Source organism: Stegodyphus dumicola, chromosome 3 (assembly GCF_044657685.1).
Source record: "Stegodyphus dumicola isolate Sdum_Otavi_A_Nest chromosome 3, ASM4465768v1".
Lineage (NCBI taxonomy): Eukaryota > Metazoa > Arthropoda > Arachnida > Araneae > Eresidae > Stegodyphus > Stegodyphus dumicola.
Window position 1 is genome coordinate 28,710,044 of NC_140770.1, and position 25,754 is coordinate 28,735,797.

The window sequence follows — 25,754 nt, forward strand, 5'->3', positions numbered from 1 at the left end:
CTTCAAGTAAATGTTAGTAGTAAAGTTCAATATATGCTTTACTATTCCTGCATCAAAATTTCATGCTAATTTTGATTAACAGTAGAAATATTGGCACTGTAATAAGTAAAATGTATACATACAAAGGATTATTCATTTTTTGCTATTTTTCTGGTTGTGTAATAAATGCAGATTTTGCTGCATGTTATGCTTATGGCTTGCTTGTAGTATGATCTTAATGACTTGCTTGTAAAACATATATTTACTTTTATAATTCATAATTTGAGAACTTTATTATTGCTTTTTATTCCTTAGTATCATTTCTTGCTCGTGTTAATCTAATAATTGGCTTCCTTCTTTAAATTATTTAAAGTAGTATTTAAAAATCATAAATTAGTAGTTATCTATCTTAAAAATGTGTAATAGAAAACCATATCGTTACCATCCAGCAAAATGAACTAGGAGTTAATACGTTTAATGATTTCGCTTAGAAAATTTAGATAAGTTTTACTACTTAAATGCGGGATTTAATTTTTCTCTAAATAAATTTTTTAAACCAAAACTTTAGATTTCTTGCCAAAAAAAGTTTTTGGATGGTGCTTTTTTCTTGTTTAAGAAACAAAGGAAATAAAGTTAATATTTTAATAAATTTAAAGTTTTGTTTGTATGTGCTATTGCTGAACTGAATCTTGGTTCTGTGGAAAGAAATGAGAGGAAAACTCAATATTTTCATTTTTAATTGTGCCTAACTGCATATGAATTGATTGTATTAAACTTAAATAATTTTCTGAAAGCTATCAGTTTTTGATATTCATGCTCAATAAAGTGGAAACATTTTTAGTATTTAGAGTTCTTTCATATCATTCAGGTTCATATAGTTTCATTATTCATTGCCATTTACCTAATTTGGTTTCAGAATGGCAAGCATAAAGTTTTTTAAAGTAAAATTGTTCAATGAAAACACTAATTAATCCTGATACTTTCAGATAGCCAAAATGGATCTCTGCTAGAAGGGAAGTATGACTTAGCAACACATTCTGTGAAAGTCAAACGCTCAGGAACTTTAGTAGATGTTAATTCACTTTGGGACATGGAAGGTAGTTTTAAACATTTTAATAGCTATACAGATTAAGCATTTTTAACTGTTTAAAATACTCTACATTTTAATGTTGATAAATTTAATACAGAGATTTCTTTGTTGTGCAATGAAATTTTATTCAAAAATTCATGTTAACAAAAGGTATAGAATTAAGCAATTGTGTATTTTTTGATATTTTAATCTACTTCTTTTTAAAAAGGATTTTCTATCCCGTCACTTTATATATATTTAATAATAAGAGCTTAAGGAAAAGAAAAGCAGCAGCAGTGTTGATGCGTAGTTATCTTATATTAAAGAGGAAGTATTCTGATTGTGTCGTAAAAATAGAAGCAGCATAGCGATATTTTGTCCTAGCACAGCACAGACAGAAGCTGAAGTGAGTAGTTATCCAAGATGGAAGCACGCGAAGAGAAAAGTTTTGGTTTGCAATTTGGTGATTGGTCAAGAGACACCTGGGTTACGTAAGATCGCATTATTAATTTGAATGACACAGTTTAGACTTAAGTGCTATTTTTAGGACAAATAGATGAAGTTTCCAAATGAAATAAAAAATAAAAGAGGTTATAGTGAATTTAGAAGTTTGCTTTTTATATTTTTTTATTTTACACACACACACACACATATATATATATATAATTGAAATTGAAAAGCTAATAAGTACTGTGCTGTAAGACCTATTTGGTCTTAAAAAGTTTTGTGCAATATGCTGCAAAAATTATGAAATATTAGGAAGAAAAATTGCAGTGAGCTCGCGAAAAAGTTACCAGGAGCTGTGGCTCCAAGAAATAGTTCAACACAGTATTTTTTAAAATAATGACATTGAAGGGTGAAAAACTAGCCTACACGCGAAATAAAATGCAGAATATAAAAAACTGTTAAAATCAATCGTTGGAAACATGTGAATGGCAAAAAATATAGTAAAAACCTATCGAGGTGATAAGTGAAAAGTTAACACATATAAAAAGCTGGTCGACAGAACAAGTTGAAACAAAATTAAAACATATGAAAAACATAGAATTACAAAAATTATAAAAATTACAAAGCGGAAAATGGTAAATTAGCCTAATTCGACTTCCAACCTGGCTTTTCAAGGTAAATTTCAGTTGGACTTCCAACCAAGCTAACATCATTACGCGTTTCGCCGAAACAGACAATTGAAGCTCTTGGGTGACGAAAATTTTTTTTAAATAATATGAACTGTCCCAAAAAAATCTTTTGGAGCTTCAATTCACTGTTCCAATTTCCCAACACGTTCGCAAAAAATGACACATTAAGGTGTAAAAAAATGTAAATGCAAGTCCCATTATAGCTAAAATTAAAATAAAAATAAAATAAATAGCGGTCTGCTATTAGTGAAACTATACAATAACGTACGGGCTGGACCTGCAAGCTTAAAGAATTAAACCTTTATGAATTTGTAGTTCTAAAATTAAATTCAAATGAAAGCAAACGCCGTGGGTCTTGCTAAGACCAAGAAAAATATATTTTAAAAAACACAAAAAAAGAAACATAAAAAACAGACCTGTGGCTATGCTGTCCTCTTGAACGTGAAGCAAATTTGAAAAGGGGTTGTTATCCCCTCTGTGTCTTTCAAAAACCATCCCTCTCATCGTGTGACGTAGGCGGGTGAAACAATGTCACTGTGTAGCAGCCAATGCGATTAGATTGTCCTTTGGCGGGAACTCATACTCCCCGAGTTAAAGAGGGCGTTGAAAGACTAGAAGAGACATGGAAAGAATTCAAAATGGCGTCAGTCAAGTTGTTAGAAGAATAAAACTGTATCTAAATGTGAAAATGGCTAATTCAGTAAAGATTACTCAACATGGCCACAAAAGTAAGAGTAAAATGGAAAAAAGTCATTTGTTAATAAAAGTCGTAATTCTTCAAGTTAGAGCGCAATCAAGCTACAATGAAAAATGAAAAGGCCCGATTTGTTAATAAAAGTAGAATTGGCCATCAAAGTAATTTAAAACTATTAAAACAATAGTACCAAAGTAATGTGCCAAAATCTGTTGCAGGAAAGAAAATGTAGTGACAAGAATTATCTGTACATTTTTACATTAGATTCTCTGAATCAGCCATCCACTTTATACCGTCCCATTGGGCTTTAAGTATAAAATTTCATTATCTAACTCAAATTATCTAAAAATTGGTAAGGCTAATGCCAGCTTTTTTTAAGGTATTTTTAATTATTTTATGAGGAATTAGGTTACTTTTCAAAATTGTCACAAAGTAAAGTATTTCTTCTTGAAGGTGTTCTGTGATATTGCATATTCTTTTTATTCTAAGTAGCTGTGAATAAAATGTGTTTAGAATGATTCTTTTGAAAATATTTGAATTCCAGTTGGTTAACTTTAGTGTAGAAAAAGTGAATTCTCTTCTCTTGTCGTAAACTTTTACAAAATTGTAATCAATAATATGTAAGTCAAGGTAGACTACATTATTTTGCACCGTATTTGTGTTATTTAGTTTTAAGCAAGTGGGAGCTCCTGGTACTTTTTTGGCGAGCTCACTACAATTTTTCTTCCTAATATATATATATACATACACATACAGGATGTTTTAGAACTATTATTCACAAATCTGCATATAGGTCAGGAACATGATAACAAGCAAGAATCATATAAATATAAGTTGGGATGAATCACTGCTTGAATAGAGAAATGGTGGATATGCACCTCATTTACAGGGCAGCTAATTGCAGTGGAACATCTGCTAGGGAACCTTCATTCCTGGTTTCCCAAGAGATGTATCCTTGCTCATATCACATCTGGATGTCTGCATAATCAATTGAGGGAAAGAGGGAAAGTGTTGAGGGAAAACATAATCAATTCGAAACATGAATGGACGATACTGGTGTTGACAGAGTAAGACGGATGCACAGCATGGAATAAGCTGTACTGTCAAACATCAAAAATGACCCAGGGACAAGTACTGAAAGTATTTCAGCATGTTTACATGTATCTCAATCCAGAAGTTTGGCATATCTTAAATGAGGACGAGCTGCACCTGTACCACATGCAGTGTATACAGGCTGTGTCTGCCATTAATCACCAGCAGCATGAGGAATTTGCATGTTGGTTTGTACAGCAGACTGAAGTTGTCACTAACTTTGTAGCTGACATCCATTTTACTGATAAAGCAGTGTTTACACTGGAAGCATCTGCAATGTGCATGTATGAGTGCATGAAAATCCAAGAGCCACACAGTCCCATGCTGCTCAACATTGCTGCAGCATCAATGTCTGGAGAAGTTTCCTTCATGATAAAATGATAGCCCCTACTTGTTTCCATCAATCCTAGATGGAGAGACTTATCATATAAGCACCTTCCTGTTTCAAATCCTGTCAGAAAAGCTGAGTGGCATACTACCTCATGTGCAGCAGCAGATTTGGCTTCAACAAGATGCATGTGTATTTGTTCTGAATTGCCTGCCAATATCTGGATTCTGCATTTTCAGGGCTATGAATTGGCCTTGCTGGGCTCATCCGGTGACCACCTTGATCAACAGATCTGTCCCTTATTGATATTTTTCATTGAGGTTATACAAAAACTCTAGTGTATGAGACCCCTGTGGAACTGGAAAGGGATTTGGTAGCACAAAATCTTGGTGCAGGTGAAGTTATTACTGATACCCATTCGTGCAAATATGTATCATCATTGCTAGGCATGTATTACATCTGCTGGCCGCAGCTTTGAACACCTGCTTTAAAACTTTCTTATGAACAAAAAGGCAGTGTAAGCTCATCTTTATACAATAAATTATCATTATTTGTGACCTATCGTGCATTTTTTAGTCTCTGCTTTGTGGGCATGTAACGCATCTGGATTGTATTTGTGACCATATGTTCTTATATGAGTCTTGCTTGTTATCGTGTTTATGACCTATATATACACTTTTGAACAATAGTCCTTATAGTTCTGAATCACCCTATCTCAATTAAAATACTGACTAAAGAAAATTCTTTTAATAATTTATGGTTATAATTGAATTTCCGTTCCTTGGAGATGGTATAGCAAAAGCTTTCTAATTATAAATTATTGGTTTATTACTTTGCATCTTTAGCACAGGTTATAGGCCTTTTTAAAATACTCATAATTACTTTTATTTAGAATATCTATATATATATATATTAAAACTTAGCAAATAAAAAAAATTAAGTTCAATATACCATACTTACCCATGTATCCTCCCCTTTCCTACAAATTTTAGCACTTGAAAAAAACGAGGGGGAAAGTATTCAATGTGTACTATTTCTCAAGCCACAGCTTAAGAAAATTCATTAATAAAAGTTTAACGGAGTTGGAAATGCAATAGAATTTGATGGAAGAAGTAGAGGAAACAGTGAAGAAATACAAAAGAACTTCATTACTCCCGCCTCCCAAAATGCAGCTACGTTAGAAGTTATAAACCCAAATACCGAATGTTTCTTGAAAATGTAAAGGAAAAATATTGATACTATCATGAAATTTTAAAGTGAAAAAGAGTCAATTTGAAAACAAATTATACTTGAGAGATCAAAAATCTTTACACAAATCCAGTTTTCTTGCCATCATCTTTCTTAACTGCATCTGCTGCAACTGTTAATAGACTTACTTCTAAGGGTTGCAGTTTAATGATGGTTCAAACCTCCTGCAGATTTTTATGATTTTTTTACTAAAATATTCTATAAATTAATTAGATATTATTTTCACCAGCATCATTTTTATAATTTATTTTATAATACTTTGTAAACGATGCAATTTAAATCAAATTCATTATATTAGAGTTTTTAATTTTGTTCCCTTCGTAAATGCATAAACAAGGAGATATCTGTAATATTTAGCAAAATTCAAACCAAATATTTTAAATAAGAAGTGTCTCTATATAGGCATGTTAACATATCATGAAACTGGCAAATTTCCATTCTTGATTAAATAGAAATTTTTAATTTTCATGTTAATATGAAATATCAGCATTCTTTCTCAGAATCTTGTTAGATTTTTTTTTTTCCTCTTTCATTATTTTTAGGTAAATGTTTGCAAAGTATTTTAAATTTTACTGTTATTTTTACTATTACTACTTTTCCAGGAACTTCTGCTCTTAGCAAAAGTGTTAAATTCCCTTCCAGATTAAGAGTTGAAAGAGTATCATCTGTGGATTCTTTTAATCTTGTATGTAGAAATTTTTGTGTAACATGTTTATTTCAGATTTTACTAATTTTTTAGCTTTTATTTATTGATCTTGAAATAAGTGCATGTGGCTGAAAGTCTAAAAAGGCACTCTGTTTCTCCCCCAAAGATAAAATTTTTTCTATCTCAAGCCATCCAGAACTGAATATCACCTCAGTGGCAGATTTTATTAAAAAAATAATAATAAATAAAAAAATCTAAAAGACTCACATAAAGCAACAAAAGTTCTTAAGTTTTGATTAGTTTTATTTGCACATAATTTGAAACTATTTACATTGTAACCTACAGTTTTCCCAAAATTTTATTACTGACTGGAAGCCTTATCCATATCATAAATTAGCACACACACATTTCCTTTATTATTATGTATTAAGTACTTTATTCTTTAAGAAGAATAAGTGAAAGAAAAAATAATACCTATAATAAAATCAAAAATTAAAATAAAGCAGAATTAGGTATTTAGTCCTCTATAATGCAAGACATTGAATTTGCACATTACTAACATTAAACATCAGAAGTGAAAAGTTTTAAAGAGATTTGTGTATGTTAACAAGGGTGAATAATAAAAGTGATCAGTTTCTTTTTTTGTATGTTTTATGCATTAATGGCAATTTTTTCTAAATTTCTTCAATATTTCCATGCTATTCAATTTGTTTGCAAGTTTTGCTGACTGTTATGAATCTCTGAAAAATGCCATTATATTTAATGAAAAAATCTGCATGTAAATGGAACTATGCCTTTCAAATCTATATTTTTAAGAGTATGGTTCATAGATAATTGATGACTACATTATAGTTATGAGTGATTTTAATAAGCTCTATTTATGTTTAGCAGTCACAAGCAAATGAAATGCTTCAAGGTCTTTCCTATTTTGAACATTGTGTGAAGCAGGAAGATGGTCTGAAGCGTACACCAAAAGAAGCATTTAGCTGGGGTGCAACAGATCGTGGTGCTCTGGCAAGATGTCTTTTGACTATCTGCCATACAGTGTATGAAATACTTAGTAGGGAAAAGAGACTTATTCGTGTGACTTCACCAACTTATGTTTTAGGTTAGTTGTTTTATTCAATGCATTGTTATAGAAATTGCTATTTTTCTAATTTGTGCATTGTAAGTCTTAAATCAGATATTTGATTTTATAAATGTAATACGTTTTTCTATTCTTTCTGTTCAAAAAGTATCAAATTAAACACTTTTATTTTTCTTTAAAGTAGTTGATATGTAGGTTAAAAAAGGAAAATTTTCTAACATGATTAAATGTTACAATATTTCAATTTTAATATGGATTTTTATTAAAACAACTGACTAATATTTTACGAAACTACAATTTATAATTTATTTATTTATTTATTTATTTATTTTTATGTAAACTATTAGATTCTGCAAAATGTCTCATAGACTAATACTTACTTCCACTTTATGTAAAATAAGATTTTCTTTTTTCTTTTAGCGCAGAAGGGACGTTAGTCCTGAATGGGATAGTAGTCTCAAAATGTCATTTTACATCAAAACACTGAAACACTGAAAAGTGCTGTCTCACTTGTCAGATTTTTGCAACCAAATCGCTCCCTATTTTAATTAAAGAAATTAAATAATGAAGAATTTCCATGAATGCATGCATGTTTCTTGCACTCTGAAAAAACGACGGCACCTAGAGTCTCAAATTTTGAATAATGTAGTACTCCACTTGAACATGAGCACCTGGAAACCCAAATTTTGAATTTGCTTTATTATCTCTTTCATATTTTCTAAAACTGTAATGAATTTTTTACTATTCAAAGTGTTCAGTGGCCACCGTACAGAATAAAACGTTTATATCCAGTGTGTAAGACTGTCTGTTGGAAACTCTAAAGATATGCTGTTTTTAAATAGTTTGTGAATTTGCTGTTGAATTGAATTTTATATAGCATTAGTGCCAAGAACGTGACATTTAATAAGTCAACACACAAGAACGTTAATAGTAAAAAGACAAAAAGAAGTTTTTTAAAGCCAGCCTAGTAAGAAAACTGAACATTAAAATGATAAAATGAGAAAATATCGGGAGGGGGAACAAAAAAACGTATGCCAACACTTAACACTGCATTGGAAATTCTAAGCGTATACTGCTATGCTGCTTTTAAAACTTTTGTAATTTTGCTGTTTGATAGTATATGGTGCAAGTGTGAAGAAAGTGATGCTTAAATAAGGCTGAATAGACAAAAAAAAAAAAAAAAAAAAGAGAGAGAGAGAGAGGAAGGGGGGAAAGGGGGGTGAGTGTAACAGCAGACTGTTAGACTGCAAGCTGAGCGAGACCATAAAGAATCTTAACAAACCCTTTTAGGTGACATTTAAAATCTAAAACCTTTCAGATTTTTTTTATGAACTTGTGTTATCCTCCTTTTTTTTAAACCTTTTTTCTTTGAATTCAAAAAATTGTAGAATCGGTACTTACTGTCTAGGAATATGATGTTTGTAAACTTACTTCCGATGTGGCTGTCTAGGGGCTAATAAACTAGTCCGATTTATGTAAAACTTGAATATTTAATGAAACATGAATAGTTGCTACAAACTACAAAGTAATTACATACGTAGAAGGGAATAGGTGAGATTATTTACAAATGAAGAGAAGGAATCGTCTTTTTAGATGCAAACATTTTTCAGTCGCGTCATCGTCTTAATGGCAGAATCGTCTGCCTTCTATCATCGGAAAAGGTAAAAGATTTATTTTCACAGCTTGTCGCGTCATCCGATTATAATGAACGATGCCATCCCACAACTGCTCGTCCATCCTGATGGAATGCGGCCTCGAATTCTCGTAGCACCACTGTCTACATCTAGGGATCTGAAAAATAAAATTTAAAAAAAACAAACAAAAAAAAAAAAAAAAAAAAAAATCTTTAGTTCCTATTGAGGGAAAAGTCATCCTAAATGGTTTATTTCAGCCATCTTCCCTTATCATCTTAACATCCTCAGAAATAACGGCTTTATCTCTTCTTTAATGCTCTTTCAGTGTTCGTTCATCTTTAACAGTCTATCTGAATACATACATTTCACAAACACGTCTTCCTTTGATGTTGTCTGGTACAATTCGTCTGGATTCGTCTTTACATACGTCTTAATGTCGTCTGAATGCGTCTTCTTAGATATCGTCTGGATACGTCTTCTGAATGCGTGTTAGATATCTTCAAGATCCGTCATTCGAATGCGTCTTCTCAAAATCATCTTCTTTAAGCCGTCTTCTTTCATACATTTCATCCTTAGACATCATCTTCAGTCTCCTTAAATTAGTTCACGTCTTTAAAAAAATAGTCCATTAGTCAAATCGTGAGAATTTTGTCAACTTGGGGAAAAGTCTATAATCAGAAATCATCAAAATCGGTATTTCATTGTCAAAGCCTTTCGGGTTTCTTCCTATATCTTCTGAATCTGTTTTTTCGCTTCTTTTTTCTCACCTTCTTTAATTTCTTTTGTTCCGTCTTTGCTTTCCGTATCAGCGTCGTTGTGATCAGGTTTTCCGACAGACTTTTGCTTTTCAATCTTTTCTTCTTCGGTGGTCTCTGTAGCTTCCTTGTCTCCAGTGGTTTCTTTTGCTTTTCTGTTATCAGATATGTTGCTGAAGTTTTTTTAGTAGAATTAGCAATTAATTCATTACAAACTCTAACATGAGACTCTTCTTTAGGAACATGCTTCTTTTGAGAATCTCCTTTTTCAGTGGCGTTTCTCCGCTTTGGCATCAAAGCTAATTGTATTGTGCTTGAGTTTCCTTTTTGCACTAATTCATCTTTAATAGCATCATTTTCATTTACAGCAGGATCTGCATCACTCGGGATGTCATCAGAATTCAAAATCAGGAAAGCATTGCCACTTGCTTTGATTGTGGGTGAGGTATCCAGTTTGATCACATTCTGTACTGTAACAGGAACTATACTAACAGGATCAGTTTCTGGCTTTGGAAGTAAAAAATCATAATTAACAACTTTTTCAAATCCTTCTTCAGAACCATTTCCATTGCAATAAGCATTTCTTTGCTCTCCAGAATCATTCTCAGATTTCTTGTTTTCTGCGATAAAACAAATATTTGATCTAAATGAAGAACCATCAATTTCTAATTCACCTTCAAATCTCTCTATAGGTTTGTTGCCAAATTCCGTTAACTGTAGATCTGCCGACTTAAGTTCAGGAGAACCTATCTTCTTATGTATATCTTCTCGGATTAGCGTTACTTGACTACCAGTATCTATTAAAACATCAATTTGCAAATTACACAAATTAACAGTTTTATGCATTTCTTTCTGACAAGTCTGAGTTATTGGAGTAATAGCTTTGGCCTCATGGATATTTTTAGATGATGCTTTGGAACAATCTGCGGCTTTGTGTCCAAACAAATCACATTTAAAACACTTATATCCTTTACACTTATTGTTACAAAAATTAGACTTATGACCTAAACTTCCACAATTATAACACCTCTGTTCTTTACTCTTATTGGGTATAGAGCGTGCTTTATTTTGTGTGTTATTACTTGAATAACCTTTATTCTTCGTATCTGGAACGCGAATTTTCTCATAAATTTTTAATTTCTCTTTGAATTCAGAAATAGTTTTACAACCGTACAAAACAATTTTGTTACTATTCTGATCTAGTATCCCATTGATTACGTAATCAAGAATTGATGAATCATCAACAGAACCGCGACTGGCTATTTCACGCATGGCAATTAAATATTCGGAGAGTGATTCACCAGGTTTTAAGTGTCGTTTCTGTAACAAATTATGAAGTTGTGCACTGTTTATTTTAGAACAAAATTCAGATAAAAGATTTTCTTTTAATTTGTCCCATGATATTATACGCTTCAAAGACCTAATAAATACTTTAGCAGAACCAGTAAGCAATTTTTTAGCAAACACAATTTTCTGTAATTCCGATAACTTAAATAATTTAAAAGATTCTTCTAAATCACCAATGAAGGATTCAACTGGATATGTATCAGTGCCATTAAATTCAGAAACAGTTTCTAAGATATCACGAAAATGTAAGGAAATATTGCTACGCATTATAATGTTTTCATCCACTGAGTTATTTATGGGAGGTGATTCTGACCGAACAGAATTAATATCATCATTTTTATCAGAATCATAAACCCTTTCGTTTTCAGATAACTCATTATCGTCATCACTTTCGGATTTTAAAAGCTTAAAATCACAAAGACTATTCAATATTAAATCACAGTTTTTATCAGGATTTGAATCATAATTAAGATGTAACAAATTACACACAGAAATAAAATCATTTGCAGTAAGAGTTTTAAGTAATTTTTGTTTTGTTTCTTCAATATTAAAATCAGATGGAAAACCACAAAAGTTACGCAATCTAGCTCTATTTTTTCGATCACCCAAAGTTGCAAACACAGTTTGATGTAAAAGTTTAATTGACTTAGTAGGCCCAGTCTTTAAAGAATTTGAAATTCTAGGAATAGAATTTAAGGTAGTCATCTTAATTCACAGTATCACAGAACACTATTCTTAGAAGTAACAATGTCGAAATAATCGAAACAAAACTTACATCTCTTATTTTGTAATATTCATAATGCTTCTTCCTAGGCTCATCGCGGCCTGAGCACCCAAATCTGTAGAATCGGTACTTACTGTCTAGGAATATGATGTTTGTAAACTTACTTCCGATGTGGCTGTCTAGGGGCTAATAAACTAGTCCGATTTATGTAAAACTTGAATATTTAATGAAACATGAATAGTTGCTACAAACTACAAAGTAATTACATACGTAGAAGGGAATAGGTGAGATTATTTACAAATGAAGAGAAGGAATCGTCTTTTTAGATGCAAACATATTTCAGTCGCGTCATCGTCTTAATGGCAGAATCGTCTGCCTTCTATCATCGGAAAAGGTAAAAGATTTATTTTCACAGCTTGTCGCGTCATCCGATTATAATGAACGATGTCATCCCACAAAATTAAGGAGAAAATTTTTTTCTCAGATTGAGTTAAATAATGAAATTTTTCAAGCCATAGAACCAAACTGATAATAGACTTTATCAGAACTTTTTATTTTGTTATTATTATTATTATTAAAATCCTACTATTAGCTCCACTCTGTATATCTTTCACATTTTCGATTGTTAATAAAATGCTTTTTTATCATCCACTCAAGTTCAAGTACATTTTTTTAAACTTGTAGTGGATGACACTTGATGTTAATACAGTTTTTTCACATGTTAAAGTCAATTCCTATTTATTTATTCCTGTTTATTGGAGCTAAAGATATGCTGCTTTTATTAAATATATTATGAAACTAAGAAATAATGACTGCTTATTAGGGATTCTCATGTGCTATAAAAATTAATTTTATAACAACTTATAATAATACATGACTGTGATAAATGGGATTATAATATTTAACGAAAATAAGTGCAAAAGTAAGGCAGAGTTCTAAAGATTTTTTAAGTGTACGTAATTAAAGAATTGTAGTATTATAGAGTTGGATGAAGCAATTGTAATGTCCCATCATGTAGCAAAAATTCTCCCCATATTTCTATGTTAACATGATAATAATATATGTTTAAAATATAACCCTTTAAAATGCCCCTTACTTCACAAACGGAGAATGTGAAAAGAAAGCGAAAAGAAACTGCAACACAACGCAAGCGACGATTAGAGGAAAAGGGGGGGGGAAACGTAAGCTCCAAGAAAAGATTCCTTCAAAAACTCTTTGCAGCAGGTCAAGCATATGTCACTTTGAGTCATGTGAAATCATTAGATGGAATATTAATTGAAGAACTGGACCGCTCAAAACTCACTGGAAAGGTTCCTTGCAATAATGAAGCATTACAAGAAATGGATAGAATGAGAAATTATAAACCACCATCAGCTTCATAAATTAGAAACAAAAAAATGTTAATAAAAGTAACTGAAATAAAATTTTTCTTTGTTGATCTAAGTAGGAATTGACTTAATTTTTTTTTAATACTACTTGTTTTTACATCCAAATATCATACTTTTCAGAAATGTAGACTTTATCCAGATTTGTGCCAGTATTTGTGCCAAAAGTTTCTAAACTGTTTGTTCATTTTGTTTCTCTTGGTACATTTTAATTTCATAACTATGTCAAAAAAAATAATGCGTTTTTCTATAATAAAAATTAATTTAGGATAAATAGATGTTCTTGTCTAGATTAAGACTGAAATCACCAAAAGGAAGGGGACTACCCCTGTGGGATCACTAAGGAATTAAGTACAGTAATAGAACAAATGAAAACTGGTGATATTTTTGGAATTTTTAGTAAATAGAAAAAAGGTCAAAATTGTAAATTTGAATATCATTCAAAATGAATTCTTAATTTTATCAACTTTTTAGCTGTTTTTACGAGCATGTAGAACAGACATGCTCCTGTGTTGGAAGGTAGTTTTTCATATCTCAGTTTTTTTTTTTTTTTTTAATTTTCTATATTTTAGCAAATAATATAAAATGACATCACATGTGCCATCTATTGTTTGTAGTTATCCAATTTGAAATTCTTACCCAGTTCTTTCAAGTGCTACCCATGTTTTCATTTCTAGTGCTAGTCCTTTTCAACTTTTGCCTAGTATCATATTCACAATAGATTCACTTTAAGCTATTTTTTCCATTATTTTTATCAGACTTTGTTAACAATAGAGCTATTGATCAATATAGCATTCACAGGTTTTTTTAGAACTTTAACAAATATTTTCTTTATGGAAGCTCAAAGCTGAAGATAAATTGTTATTATAAATATATATAATATGTGCAATGTGAGCCTTATTTTTTAACAGGAAGTACGGTACTAAAGATCTGTAATGCAGAATTACATTAAGACTACCCTTTTCTCCCCTTTCCTTTTACTTACATTGATTACCTGATATGAATGGTTTTAAAATTCTATATAATTCATAATTAGTCACTAAGTAATGAAATTCTTGTTTTAAAAACATACTAATAACATACAAGCACTTTGTCAAAAACCACAGATTGCCAAATTTTTTTGTGTTTATGTAGATGTGTTTTATAGTTTTATTTTCTATATTTTATTCTTACAAAAAGAAGTAAATACACATTTTATAAAATGCAAAGAAAAGAATTTAATGTAGAAAATTTATAACTCAATTTTCTTGAACTCAAACATGTGTCAGGTCTTTAAATGTATTTTCTTTGAAATGATGGTGTTTTCTTTGTGTGTGTGTGTGAGTTGCAGAGTGGGTGGATGGGTGGCCTTACATATTATAAGTTAACATAAGATGGGAGAAATGTTAGCTGTTGATAAGCCACATGTTCTTTCTTACCAATACATAGCTAGAGAAGATTGGCAATCGATTGTTTACTTATCATTCGAGTAAGGGGTATTTGGAACCAAAATTCTTAAGAATCTGCATTGATGTGTAAATAAACCAATGTTTCTCTTCTAAATAAGTTTTATTGTTAAAAAAGGAAGTATTATCTTACCACATGCCTGATTCAGTAGAATTCATTTGGTAAGTGATCATATTTCCAAGATCCCCATCAGTTTTGTGTATTTAGTGTTGCATGCCCATTATTTAAAACATTTGGATTTGATTGGCTGTTTAAAATATTTTCTGTCAATGAAAAGAAACTCTTATCGGTTATATCTTGAAGTGCATTAAATCTTATTTAAAATCAATATATAACTAAATATGAATTTTTCAAGCTTTTAAAGTTGATACATTCATGTGCATTTTATTTAGCTTTCATCATGTCTGAATCATGTGGCATTATGAAATAAGAATTAAATATTAGGTTAAAAGCTAAAACCTTGGAAAATATAAAGAATATAATTTCAAATTGATAACTTTTCACATGTAATGTTTTACTTTATACTTTTTTAGATTTTAAAACTTATATCTTCCTGCTTTTTATTTAATAAATCTTTTTTAATTTTTATTGTATGTATATTTTTAAATCATATCATAAAATTAATGTTATCTCTAACAAAATTTTGGCAGGTGATATTCATGGTAACTTCTCAGATTTGGTATGCTTTGAGAAAACTTTATGGCGTATGGGCCCTGTCCTCACTCCTGCAACTTTTCTTTTCCTTGGTGATTATGTGGATCGAGGGCAACATGGTATTGAGGTAATATTTTATGATGACTAAGAACTAATTTCATTTATCTTGCCTCTATTAAAATATTCTGCTACAAAAAATAACAGAAAGACGTGCTTCTTAAATAAAATATGGTTAGAAAATCTTTCATTCATAGCTTCCATCATGACCGAGACATGTGTCCAATGACACCCCATCCTATCACTCCAACTGATGGGCCACTATGACGATGTCTAGTGCAAGCTGGCAATGTGCATTCTCTATGATGCCGCTAAACATAGTGGTGGACATCATGATGCCATAAACAGAACTGTGATTCATTTGTAAAGATGACGTGACAGCATTCCTGGGTCCAAGTTTGTATTTGATCATGACATTGAAGGCACTTCTGTCTTTTATTCAGTTTCAAGAGTAGCCTGAGCCATGGTTTCAGTGTTGACAGCCCATGCTGCTGCAAATGTCATTGAACTGTTTGAGCAGAAACTTGTTGTCTTGCAAACGACTCCATTTCTGGACTTGGGGTTCGTTATGCAGCTGTACGAGCCGTAATGGCATGCACATAAGTTGTCTATATATGCACATAAGTATGATATTAATGATGGGGGGCACTGAGATCCTACACTATATTCCATATGACTGTCTTGAACACATCAATTCCACAGTCATTCTACAGTCATGGGATCTTGACTAATGACATGTGTTGCTGCCGCTGCCTGTTTTGCTTGAATGTGCTGAAAATCTAATCATTTACACATCACATCATGTTTTATCTGTCTTGAAAATTTCATGTGTGTGGCATGGAACTTTCCTGGTGTAGCAGCTTTAATGGCCAGTAGTATAAAATTAGCCAAACAGCATTCTTGCATCTCTTGAATTATTCATATTTATTTTTCTTCACTGCTATACCAGAACTGCTTATTCCATTCAGACTTTCAAATGGAAGTGCGTAATCAGCAGAAATCTGCTTCAGCTTTTCACAGTATCCGCTGGACATTTGCCAGAGCAATTGCAAAACTTAACACTTATATACTGCTTAACAAATGCCAGTTTTTATGCTTATCCCACAAAATACTGTTTAGAATACTCAAGGCCCACCAGTGGCTGACAGGTCGCTGAATGCTGTTAATTTGACCTGTGTTCGATTCCAGACTAATGCCTTGGCTGCATGAACATTTTCATGGTTTTTCCTATGTGTAATATGGATTTGAGTGAATTTTCATTAGAGAGTCTGCAAAGGCATCCCTTCTCTTATGCATATAGATCTGGCATACTCCAAAATCAAGTAAATCAATTAAGTAGCTTAAGGGTACTCAAATGGTTTGAAAAGATTGCATAATGTATTTGAATGAAACTATGAATTAGCAAGAGAAGATTAGTGTATAACTAAACTGAGGAATTACAGTAGTCTGCTAGACACGGAATTGTCTTATGCACCTATTTCATGATTCTGAATCTTTCCATATACATAAATATAGGCACTATCTATGTTAAATATTTGATTATTCTGACTGAGAGAAACTTTTATAAATTTATTTCAGATATCTTTACAAGCAGTCTTCTTTTCTACAACTACTAGCAATTATAATTTAATGGGTCTATTCTGAGAATCACAGTGATTGGTTAGATATGTATATTGTTTAAGTACTGGTCTCTGGACTTTTAATTTTTTTACATACACACATAAAGTAGTGTCTAAATTAAATACTTTATTATTCTGATTGTGAGAAACTTTTATTATTTCAAAAATCTTTACGGGGAATCTTGATTTCTTTCCTGTAGTCTTAACTTCACAGGGAATTTTGATTTAATGTACCTGTTCTGGTAATAGAATGCATTACTTAATTCATTTTCTACTCCTACATCCATTTCATTATGAATCATTCATTATTACCAATTAATACATCTGTTTCTCTGTTTTTATGTGTCACTCAGTTGAGTTGTGAAAAGAAACCAGAAATTCAAATGTGGTTCAGTTTCTTTGGATAAATATTTTTGATAATATGTTATATGAATATGTTATATGAAAATTGGTTTTCAAATTTTTGTTTTGATAAAATCAAAAATTGTCATCTAATATTACTTTACATGAATTAAAAGTTTATTTCTAAAGCAATATTACACCTTTTTAACAACATGCATGAAAATGACCAAAAATACTTTATTATTTTAATGAAAATTTTTTGGAATTTTTATAGAATAGAAAGAAATTAATTAATCAAAAGAAATATTTTAAATAATTTTCTATAAAGCAGTTAGTATTAGTCATTATTAGTTTGAGTTAGCAAATTTGTAAATTGTGTATTTTTGGTTTAATTACAAATTTAGTTTTAATACTTCATATATTTATAGTTCTTGCTTTTTTATATTTCGAAGGTTGTTGCATATCTTTTCTGTCAAAAAATATTAGCACCTGAAAAGTTTTACCTTTTACGAGGAAATCATGAAGTTCGTGCTATTCAAGAGGCATTTACTTTTCATAAGTGAGTTTTTTTTTTTTTTTTTTGTCATTAATAATATTTTTCATACTTCAATCTGGAATTTTAAGTTGTCGGACCTTTTTACTTTTGTTATACCTGCTCTAATCTGTGATAATAATTATAATGGGTATTCAGAAAGTGAATTTCACTATGCCATCTACAAAGAGTGAGTATATTTCATGAAAAGATTTATAGAAATAAATATAGCAATTATTCAGTTACTTTTAAACATGATCCCCATTGGAAATTGAGACATTTATCATACAGTGTGGTTAACTTTTGGATTTCTGTATTGTAGAATTCTGTTACATGGCATCAGAGCCAGTGTATGACTGCCGTCAGTGTCATTTTAAAAAATACTGATTGAGCAGAAATTTCTTTAAGTGTATGAAAAGATGTAAATCATTGTGAAATTATATGTTAGATGTTCATTCCAGAAAAACTCCTTCAGAAGATCTGTTGTGCAATTTAAGACAGTGCTGGTTTCAAGCATACCATGTTGCTTTGTTTTTGAATAGCCCATTGAAGTTTTATAACAATAGTCAACATTTATTCTCTCACTTCGAATTAAGAACTCAATGAACAGAATGCTTTTTGACTTCCAGAGTGCACTTGCTGCTTCTTTTTTGAGGTAAAGTATACAACCTACATTTCATTGCCAGTGATGTTTCATGCATGGAAATTTGTTGGTACTGCCACAGAAACATAAAGTTGGACCCATGCCCTTTTCTTTTTGCGTGAATGTTATCTTTTTGGCACCCATATTCCTTGCACTTTTTGGAAAAACGAGTACTTCATAGTAGTTTTTTATAAGAAGGAGCAGGAAATTTGAGAGAAATGGCTGTAGAATTTCATAAGCATGAAGCAATGATCCTTTAAATTACACTGCTGCACTGACTTTACATGGTCATACATAATGACCAGTGGCCACCCATTGCACTCCTCATTAGCCATATTTTGTTGATCTTCAGAAAATTGAGTGCATTACTACTTGCTCATGATATCAGGTCTCTATATCAGAGAGATATGATGATGAATTTTGATTGCTATTATGCTTGGAAATTAAAAACACTTGTTTTAGATTAAACCTCACAGCCACCAGAGGATGGAATAAGAGATGTCATCTTCAACCACTGCAGCAATTATACTGTGAGCAGTCAGAAAATGTCTTCTAGTACACATAATTACCATATCAAGACTTCTTATCCATGAGCACTACTCTTCTACCATAGTTTTTCATTTATGGACATGAGGAAGCTTACTTTCTGGATGCCTCTTCTATAACTGCTGCATAATTTGTTACTACAGTCAAAAGTCATTAATTCGGACACCCATAATCCGGAATGATCTATAATCCGGACCTCAAAACTACAAACTTTCTGCGCATGCGTTTACGTGTGCGCGTAAGACCTTTACAGCTGCAAATATGCATGTGCGCATGCGCATAAAACGTTTACGTGTGTACGTTTAATGTATAACGGACGGTATAAACTAAGCTAAAATTATCTAATTCAGTTAATGTTGCAGATTGCGTTGTTCCTTAATCTTCGAATTGGATCCGGCTTATTATTTTTTGCAGACTGTTAGAGCAATTTTATAAAACTAAGCTTGAACTTTCGATTATATCAAATAGAATTTCCGATATATATTTGCTCATATGTAAAGGATCTAAAGCGAAAGTATGTTTCGAAATCCGAAATCTGTTTATCATTTTCACGCTGCTCAGCGGGGGGAACGCCGCGGCACGCAATTAGTTGGATAATCAGCACTATCCTTATCTTCAGGGCAGATGTTTTTATTTTATTTGGCTTATAATTCCTTACTAAATGTAGTATTTCATCTCGATGTACTCCGTCTTTGATATGATTTAAAACAAGTTCCTCGTCATTATAATTCGCTTCCGATAGTGAAGAAAGTGACAGAGGTTATTGAAAATGAAAAAATTTCGATTGGCAAATTAGTCGGTATTTTCGACACAGCAATTATAGGACTTGAACAGCAGAACTTTTTAACTAAACAAGAAATGTCTGTTTAATAGAATTAAAGAGAAAGTATTATCACATGAAACGAAGCAACTTAAACAACTTACATTGAAAGAAATGTTTAATAAAGTAAACAAATAAATATTAAGCTTTTTCTTTTTGTAAATTTTGATACCCTTTAGATCATAATTGTTCTTTATTTCATAAATTACATTTTCATATTTTTAATTTTGTAATTTCTGCATGCCATCCTACCAGATTTAAACTGATGATCTGTAATCCGGAAAAATCGATAATCCGGAATCGCCGAAGTCCCGACGAGTCCGGATTAACGACTTTTGACTGTATTTGCTTTTCGAGAAATTTAAGGTTTATATATATATATATATATATATATATATATATAATTTGGTTTTATAAATACATTCAGAAGATATACTTATATACTTTTTTTATTTTAACTTCAATATTAAAAGCACACAATGTTAAAATGATAAATAAATTGTGCATATACTAAATTATTTTGTGTTTACATTAAATAACTTTTGCAGATAACCTATCAGTTTCATCAGTTGAAGTCCAAATGAATGACTTTCTCTTATTCACTTCCTCTTATTGTGGTTTCATGTAACATTGCTGTACTTTTTATGGTTTCACTGAAGGTTGCCATACTTTTAGAATAGACATCTAGATATATGGAGGATAGAAAGGAAATTTTTTTTATAACCTCAAGGATATAGCCATAGCCTTTTTTTCTGCTCCTTTCAGTGCACACATGCACACACACACACACAAAATCTATAAAATGTCAAGATAAGATAACATGTAGAGAAGAGAATTTTTTATTTATATGTCAAATCTGTATTTTTTTTACAATTTTATATATTTTTAGTCTATATTTTTATATATATACTTTTATTTATCTATGTGTCAAAACAACATATAGATAAAAAAAAGCTTTGCATCTATTTTGGAATAAAACTGTAATTCCAGTGCTATAATTAAAATGCTATTTTTCTTTCCCCCCCCCCCTTTGTTAGCCAAATTGTTGATGACATTCTAGAAGTTTTTTTACTTCATTTACCATGTTGTGAAAGTATATTAAAATTTCTTAAATGCAACATACTCCTTTTTAGATCTTGGCCCATTTTAATACATTTGCATTTACAAAATTTTTCTCATAACATATAATACTTATAGCAATCCTGGGACAAATGTGCAGTAGTATTACAATATTCGGAACTGTGTTCTTGAGATAGATGGGAAAAGAAACAAGAGTAATTAATTTGAAGCATTTATTGGAGATGAATACAAATGGTGTACGACAGCTTGAATATTACAACAGGTGCTTGAAGTTTGCACCATCAGACGCCAAACATTCCTGACACCAACAGACCATTTATTGCCGGACATATTCAAGCACACTGGGAGTTTCTTTGTTTGTAGCAGCTGTGCAGGCACGTCTTGCCTTGAAATCCATTTCAGACACAACAGGATCTGATACATGACACTTTTGATGGCTTCCCACAAAAAGAAATCAAGGCTTGATAAATCCAGTGAGCGTGGGGTCCAGGGAACTGGTCCACCATGCTCAATCCATCGATGCAAGAATGATTTGTTCAAATGGCTACGAACATCCAATCCAAAATGAGTCCACTTCTTAATCACCTGCAGTAGCACAAATTTCGATGCAGACATGCAAACAAACTGTGGTATGGTTTATGTCGGAGAGGCATTCTGGATAAATGTGTGCAGTGGTTCGTCCATTACCCTCAGCTATTCCACACACTAAGTGCATGTCTGCAAGCTCCTGCTTCATATAGAGTTCTATGCTCTTCGTATAGTACCTACCTCTCCAAATGAGGCAATCCTCACTTTTAACTAGCACTCTCCTGTGCAGCACCCCTGGCAGCATACAATGATGTTTCTGGGCAATGGGTTCCTATGCAAGTCATAATCTTTATGATGTGCCTTACCTCCCCCAAAAGTTTGTCACAACATTTACGGGACACCTTGTATATAAAACCAATGCAGTTTTCAATAGTCTCTTCGTGGATGAGAATGGTATATGTAACATTAGATTTGTTGCTTTTAAGGAATTTCAAATGGATAGACTGCTAGATTGTGTTTAAAATGAATTCAGCTACATTCCTAAGATTGCAAGAAATAATAAACCATTCTAGAATTTGTGGAAAACTCAACAGTAATATCAATAGATTTGTTATTGGAAGTAATTCGCCTACAGAAAAATTAATGCCGATTCATTAATGAGATAAAGGTAAATTTATTAGTATATAATTATGTCATCCTAACACATCTTGTATCATTTCAATATTTAAAAACATATGCATGTAAATGTGTAATGATTTGATCACCATGTGTCTAGAAATTAACTGGAAGGAATAGATGTAATGTTAACAAAATAAATATGTCAGGTATGTTTACACCGTCTATGGTAGAGCCATCTGTGATAGAAATAAAAATTAATATCCTATATGATGATTCAGCATTCCAGAAATAAGCAGCAGAAAGAATAGATATGAAATCTTTAATAATAATAAATGCACCGATAAAAATTATACATAATTTTCGAAATATATTAAAGAGCATCTGCACTTATTTAGAGAATGGGATAATGCCATAAATATCTATAAAACCAAGCCAAAAAAATGGTCTTCAAATCAAAGAAGCCACTGAAATCATTGCAAAGTCATACTGTAATCTGTAATGGAGAACAACTTTCAATTTCTGAGATGTCTATTCTAAAAAAGTACAACTATCCTGTTTAAAACCACAATAAATGGAAGTGAAAATAAAAAAAGCCATTCATTTGAATTTTGGTTGATGGAATACACGAATCAATGAAAACTCTACTGTTTTGCAAAGTGAGCATAGTTTGCATGAATCAAGAGTATGTTTTCAAATTTAATTTAACCTATTTACATATAAAATTTAAAAAAGTAAAGTTGCCTTTTGTACTGAATAGCACTACATATTGCAGTTTTCAGATATTTAACCTTTCTGGTTTTAGAGAGTGTTTGAAAAAATTTGGGTATGAACATGGATTAGAAGTCTGGAATGCTATCAATGATTGCTTTGACGTTATGCCTTTGGCTGCAGTTATCGATGGCAAGGTATGTAAACTCACCAAAAATGTAAATAAATGTTGTAAGCCTTATAGTGAAAAGAACATTTTAATTGTATAAAATAAAGCCCCTTTTTAAATCTTAAACAATAACAATATAAAAGAAACATGCATATTTTATTATGCTGTGTATTTTTGAGTAACATTTGCTTCAAGTGGGCAAATACATTGTTCACCTAAAAGTTAAGCATGGAATAATAAATCAGACATAATTTCATAGTATTCTCTTTGGAAAGTTTCTTTTTTTACAGGAAAATGGTTAATTAAGTCATTTATTGATAAATATAATAATAAAAAAATTTTAAAGTACATACATGCAGGGTTTTCATACCATTAACCCATGCCTATCATGCAGATAAATGCCAACATGAAACTTACTCATTTCTCAGGTAGCATGCCAGCGTGAATTGTCATTTTCTCATTCACCCACATTCATCACGTTGTTATTCCACATTCATCACATTCATGTCAGACTTTTGGAACATTTCAGAAACTAATATTTTTGCCATAAGATGGTGTTAAATGTCTTTAGGATTTGAGATACAAGTAGATTTGGTCTTTTACATGCATCTTTTACTTTAAATGAGACAAAGATAACTCCCATGCAGTTGGATTTTGATTATATAAGCATAAGGCGAAAGGCACGTTTTCCACTTGTAGACTTCCTGATATCTTTTTATATGTGCATATGATATTTATTGATGAATGTCATAGGAGTTCCCCTCCCCTCCCCTCCCAGAGCATTGGGTGTTTTAGGTTTGCAGTTCAGTTTCTAATCGAAAATTATACCATGTGTATGTGAAATGTTTCTGTTTTGAGCATTATTGTCAAAGCATAGAAATTTTTTAATGAATTATATGAATCTAAATCAGGTTATGTCATTTATGTAGGAAAAGAAACTTCAGGTTCATATGGGGAAAGACTTGTTAAATCTCTCTTGAAGAACATTCTTGTCAGGGGTACCATTTATATATATGTATTTATTGATTTTTCATGTCTCCATCATTGTGGATGAACACTTTAGACTTGGAACAAATACTTGTGGAACTGTAATTAGGAGAAGGAAAGAAATGATTCTGCCACCCAAAAGGAAAATTGGTGAGATGTTGGTTTTGCGGGGGGGGGGGGGGGGGACCTAAATTTCACTGCTTTGAAGGATTGATGGGAAGTACACTTTACTCGAACGAAAGTTCTAAGAAAGTGCAATGGCAATGATTTTTTTTTTTTCCCAAACTCTGGCAAAAAGGCTCCAAAATGGAAAATGAGCTATTATCAATACAAGGATTGTAACACAGGACTATGTGTAGATCTCTGCTTTGAAATTTATCATACTAAAAATGAATTTTAAGTAAAATTTTTGTTGTCAATTGTTTAATGTCAAAGTCACTAAATGGGAACTAAATACTGAAAAACATTTAATGTGCAAAATAAAAATACTACAACAACTACAAAAAAAAAAAAAAAAAAAAAAAAAGCTTTCAGATTTTAAATTACATCCAAACGGGCATTTTTTTAACGTCTTGTGTGTTACCTTTATTTATTAAATATCATGTTCTAATGAATATATAATTAACACATAATTAGATATAAATATATTTTATATCTGCTGTTTTGTGTTTAGAAAATTCCAAGAAAATAAAAATTTGTAACTTTTGTACTGGGAAACTTTGAGTAAATTACAAATCATTATTTAAAAAGAAATTGAGTGTTTTTTTTTTAACTCATAAGCAGTCATTTAGAAAGATGAATTATGTGATACACGTCAACATGCATTGCAGAGAAACTGTCATTCTGGGAAATATATTTATTTAAAAATAAGCTATTAACTTGTTTAGGATTTGCCGAAAAAGTTGCTTTGTTTCTCCACACATTTAATATAAAGTCCATTATACTGAGATCATTTGAATCTTTAAATCTTAACCTAAGAAATCTTTAAACATTTTTTACTTCCTTGTACGAAGTAAAAAGGAAGTATTGTAATCACAAAAATTTTCGGATATCATATTTCAACGAAAATATCGATTTTGACCGCTATCTAATGCAATTTAATGATGTTTTTGCATGACATCTGCAAGTAAGAACAGAATAAAGGACTCTTTTCCTTAAAAAAAATTATAAAACATTTAAAATGAATTCTGAAGAGAATTTTTCGTGGCATCTGTGCGTACGTATGTACATACGTATCTCACATAACTAAAAAACGAGTAGCTTCAGAACGTTGAAATTTTGTATATAGAACTGCTATAACATGTAGATGTGCACCTCGTATTTTGGTTGCAATCCGCCACACCAAAAGTATATAAATATATGCATATATATATCCACTCTGTTATTCGGCTCAGTAGCTCAGTTTCTTTAATCTTATAAGTTTGTAAATTGTGCATTTTTTGCTTTAAAAATGATTAAATTATGTTGTTCTTATCTTCCGGTTAAGGTTTTTATGCATTTAGTAATCTGAATGCAATATTTGTGGAGTTATCAACAATTTAAAAGTTGTTTACAGTGCAGCTAAGCCTACTAAATTTTGCAATGGCGGACATGATTGTTTACATTTCAAACTTGGCAAAATAGCGGATTTGTTGCCAATCCAGAGAAACTAAGTTTTGCAAAGACAAAGATAACGCCTTCTTTTATTATTGCAAATTAAATCATGCATAATCCATTATGGAATTTATTCAAGGAAATAAGTGTTTCAGATATACTTCGTAATTTTTAATATAGATATTTTGAGCTTTTATGTATTTTTGCCTTGTTGGAAAGTCTTGAATTAATTAAATGAGAAATACTACATCGTGTGTGAAAAACTGTTTCTTTTTTGTTTTGTTTGCT

General features: G+C 31.3%; 1 protein-coding gene across 5 annotated transcripts in view; it reads left to right on the forward strand.

The window, feature by feature from the left end:
• The window catches only part of LOC118198953 (uncharacterized), a 76,812-nt gene that overhangs the window by 35,560 nt on the left and 15,498 nt on the right, over positions 1 to 25,754 (forward strand). For 2 of the 5 annotated variants that reach the window (XM_035370734.2, XM_035370732.2), the window contains exons 9-14: positions 966 to 1,076; positions 6,149 to 6,231; positions 7,081 to 7,300; positions 15,221 to 15,351; positions 17,695 to 17,801; positions 22,812 to 22,914. In XM_035370734.2, coding sequence (XP_035226625.2) covers positions 966 to 1,076; positions 6,149 to 6,231; positions 7,081 to 7,300; positions 15,221 to 15,351; positions 17,695 to 17,801; positions 22,812 to 22,914 — 755 coding nt within the window. Of the gene's footprint in view, positions 1 to 965; positions 1,077 to 6,148; positions 6,232 to 7,080; positions 7,301 to 15,220; positions 15,352 to 17,694; positions 17,802 to 18,235; positions 18,430 to 22,811; positions 22,915 to 25,754 lie in introns of those variants that run through there. The other 3 variants (XM_035370735.2, XM_035370733.2, XM_035370736.2) reach the window with 3 other exon arrangements.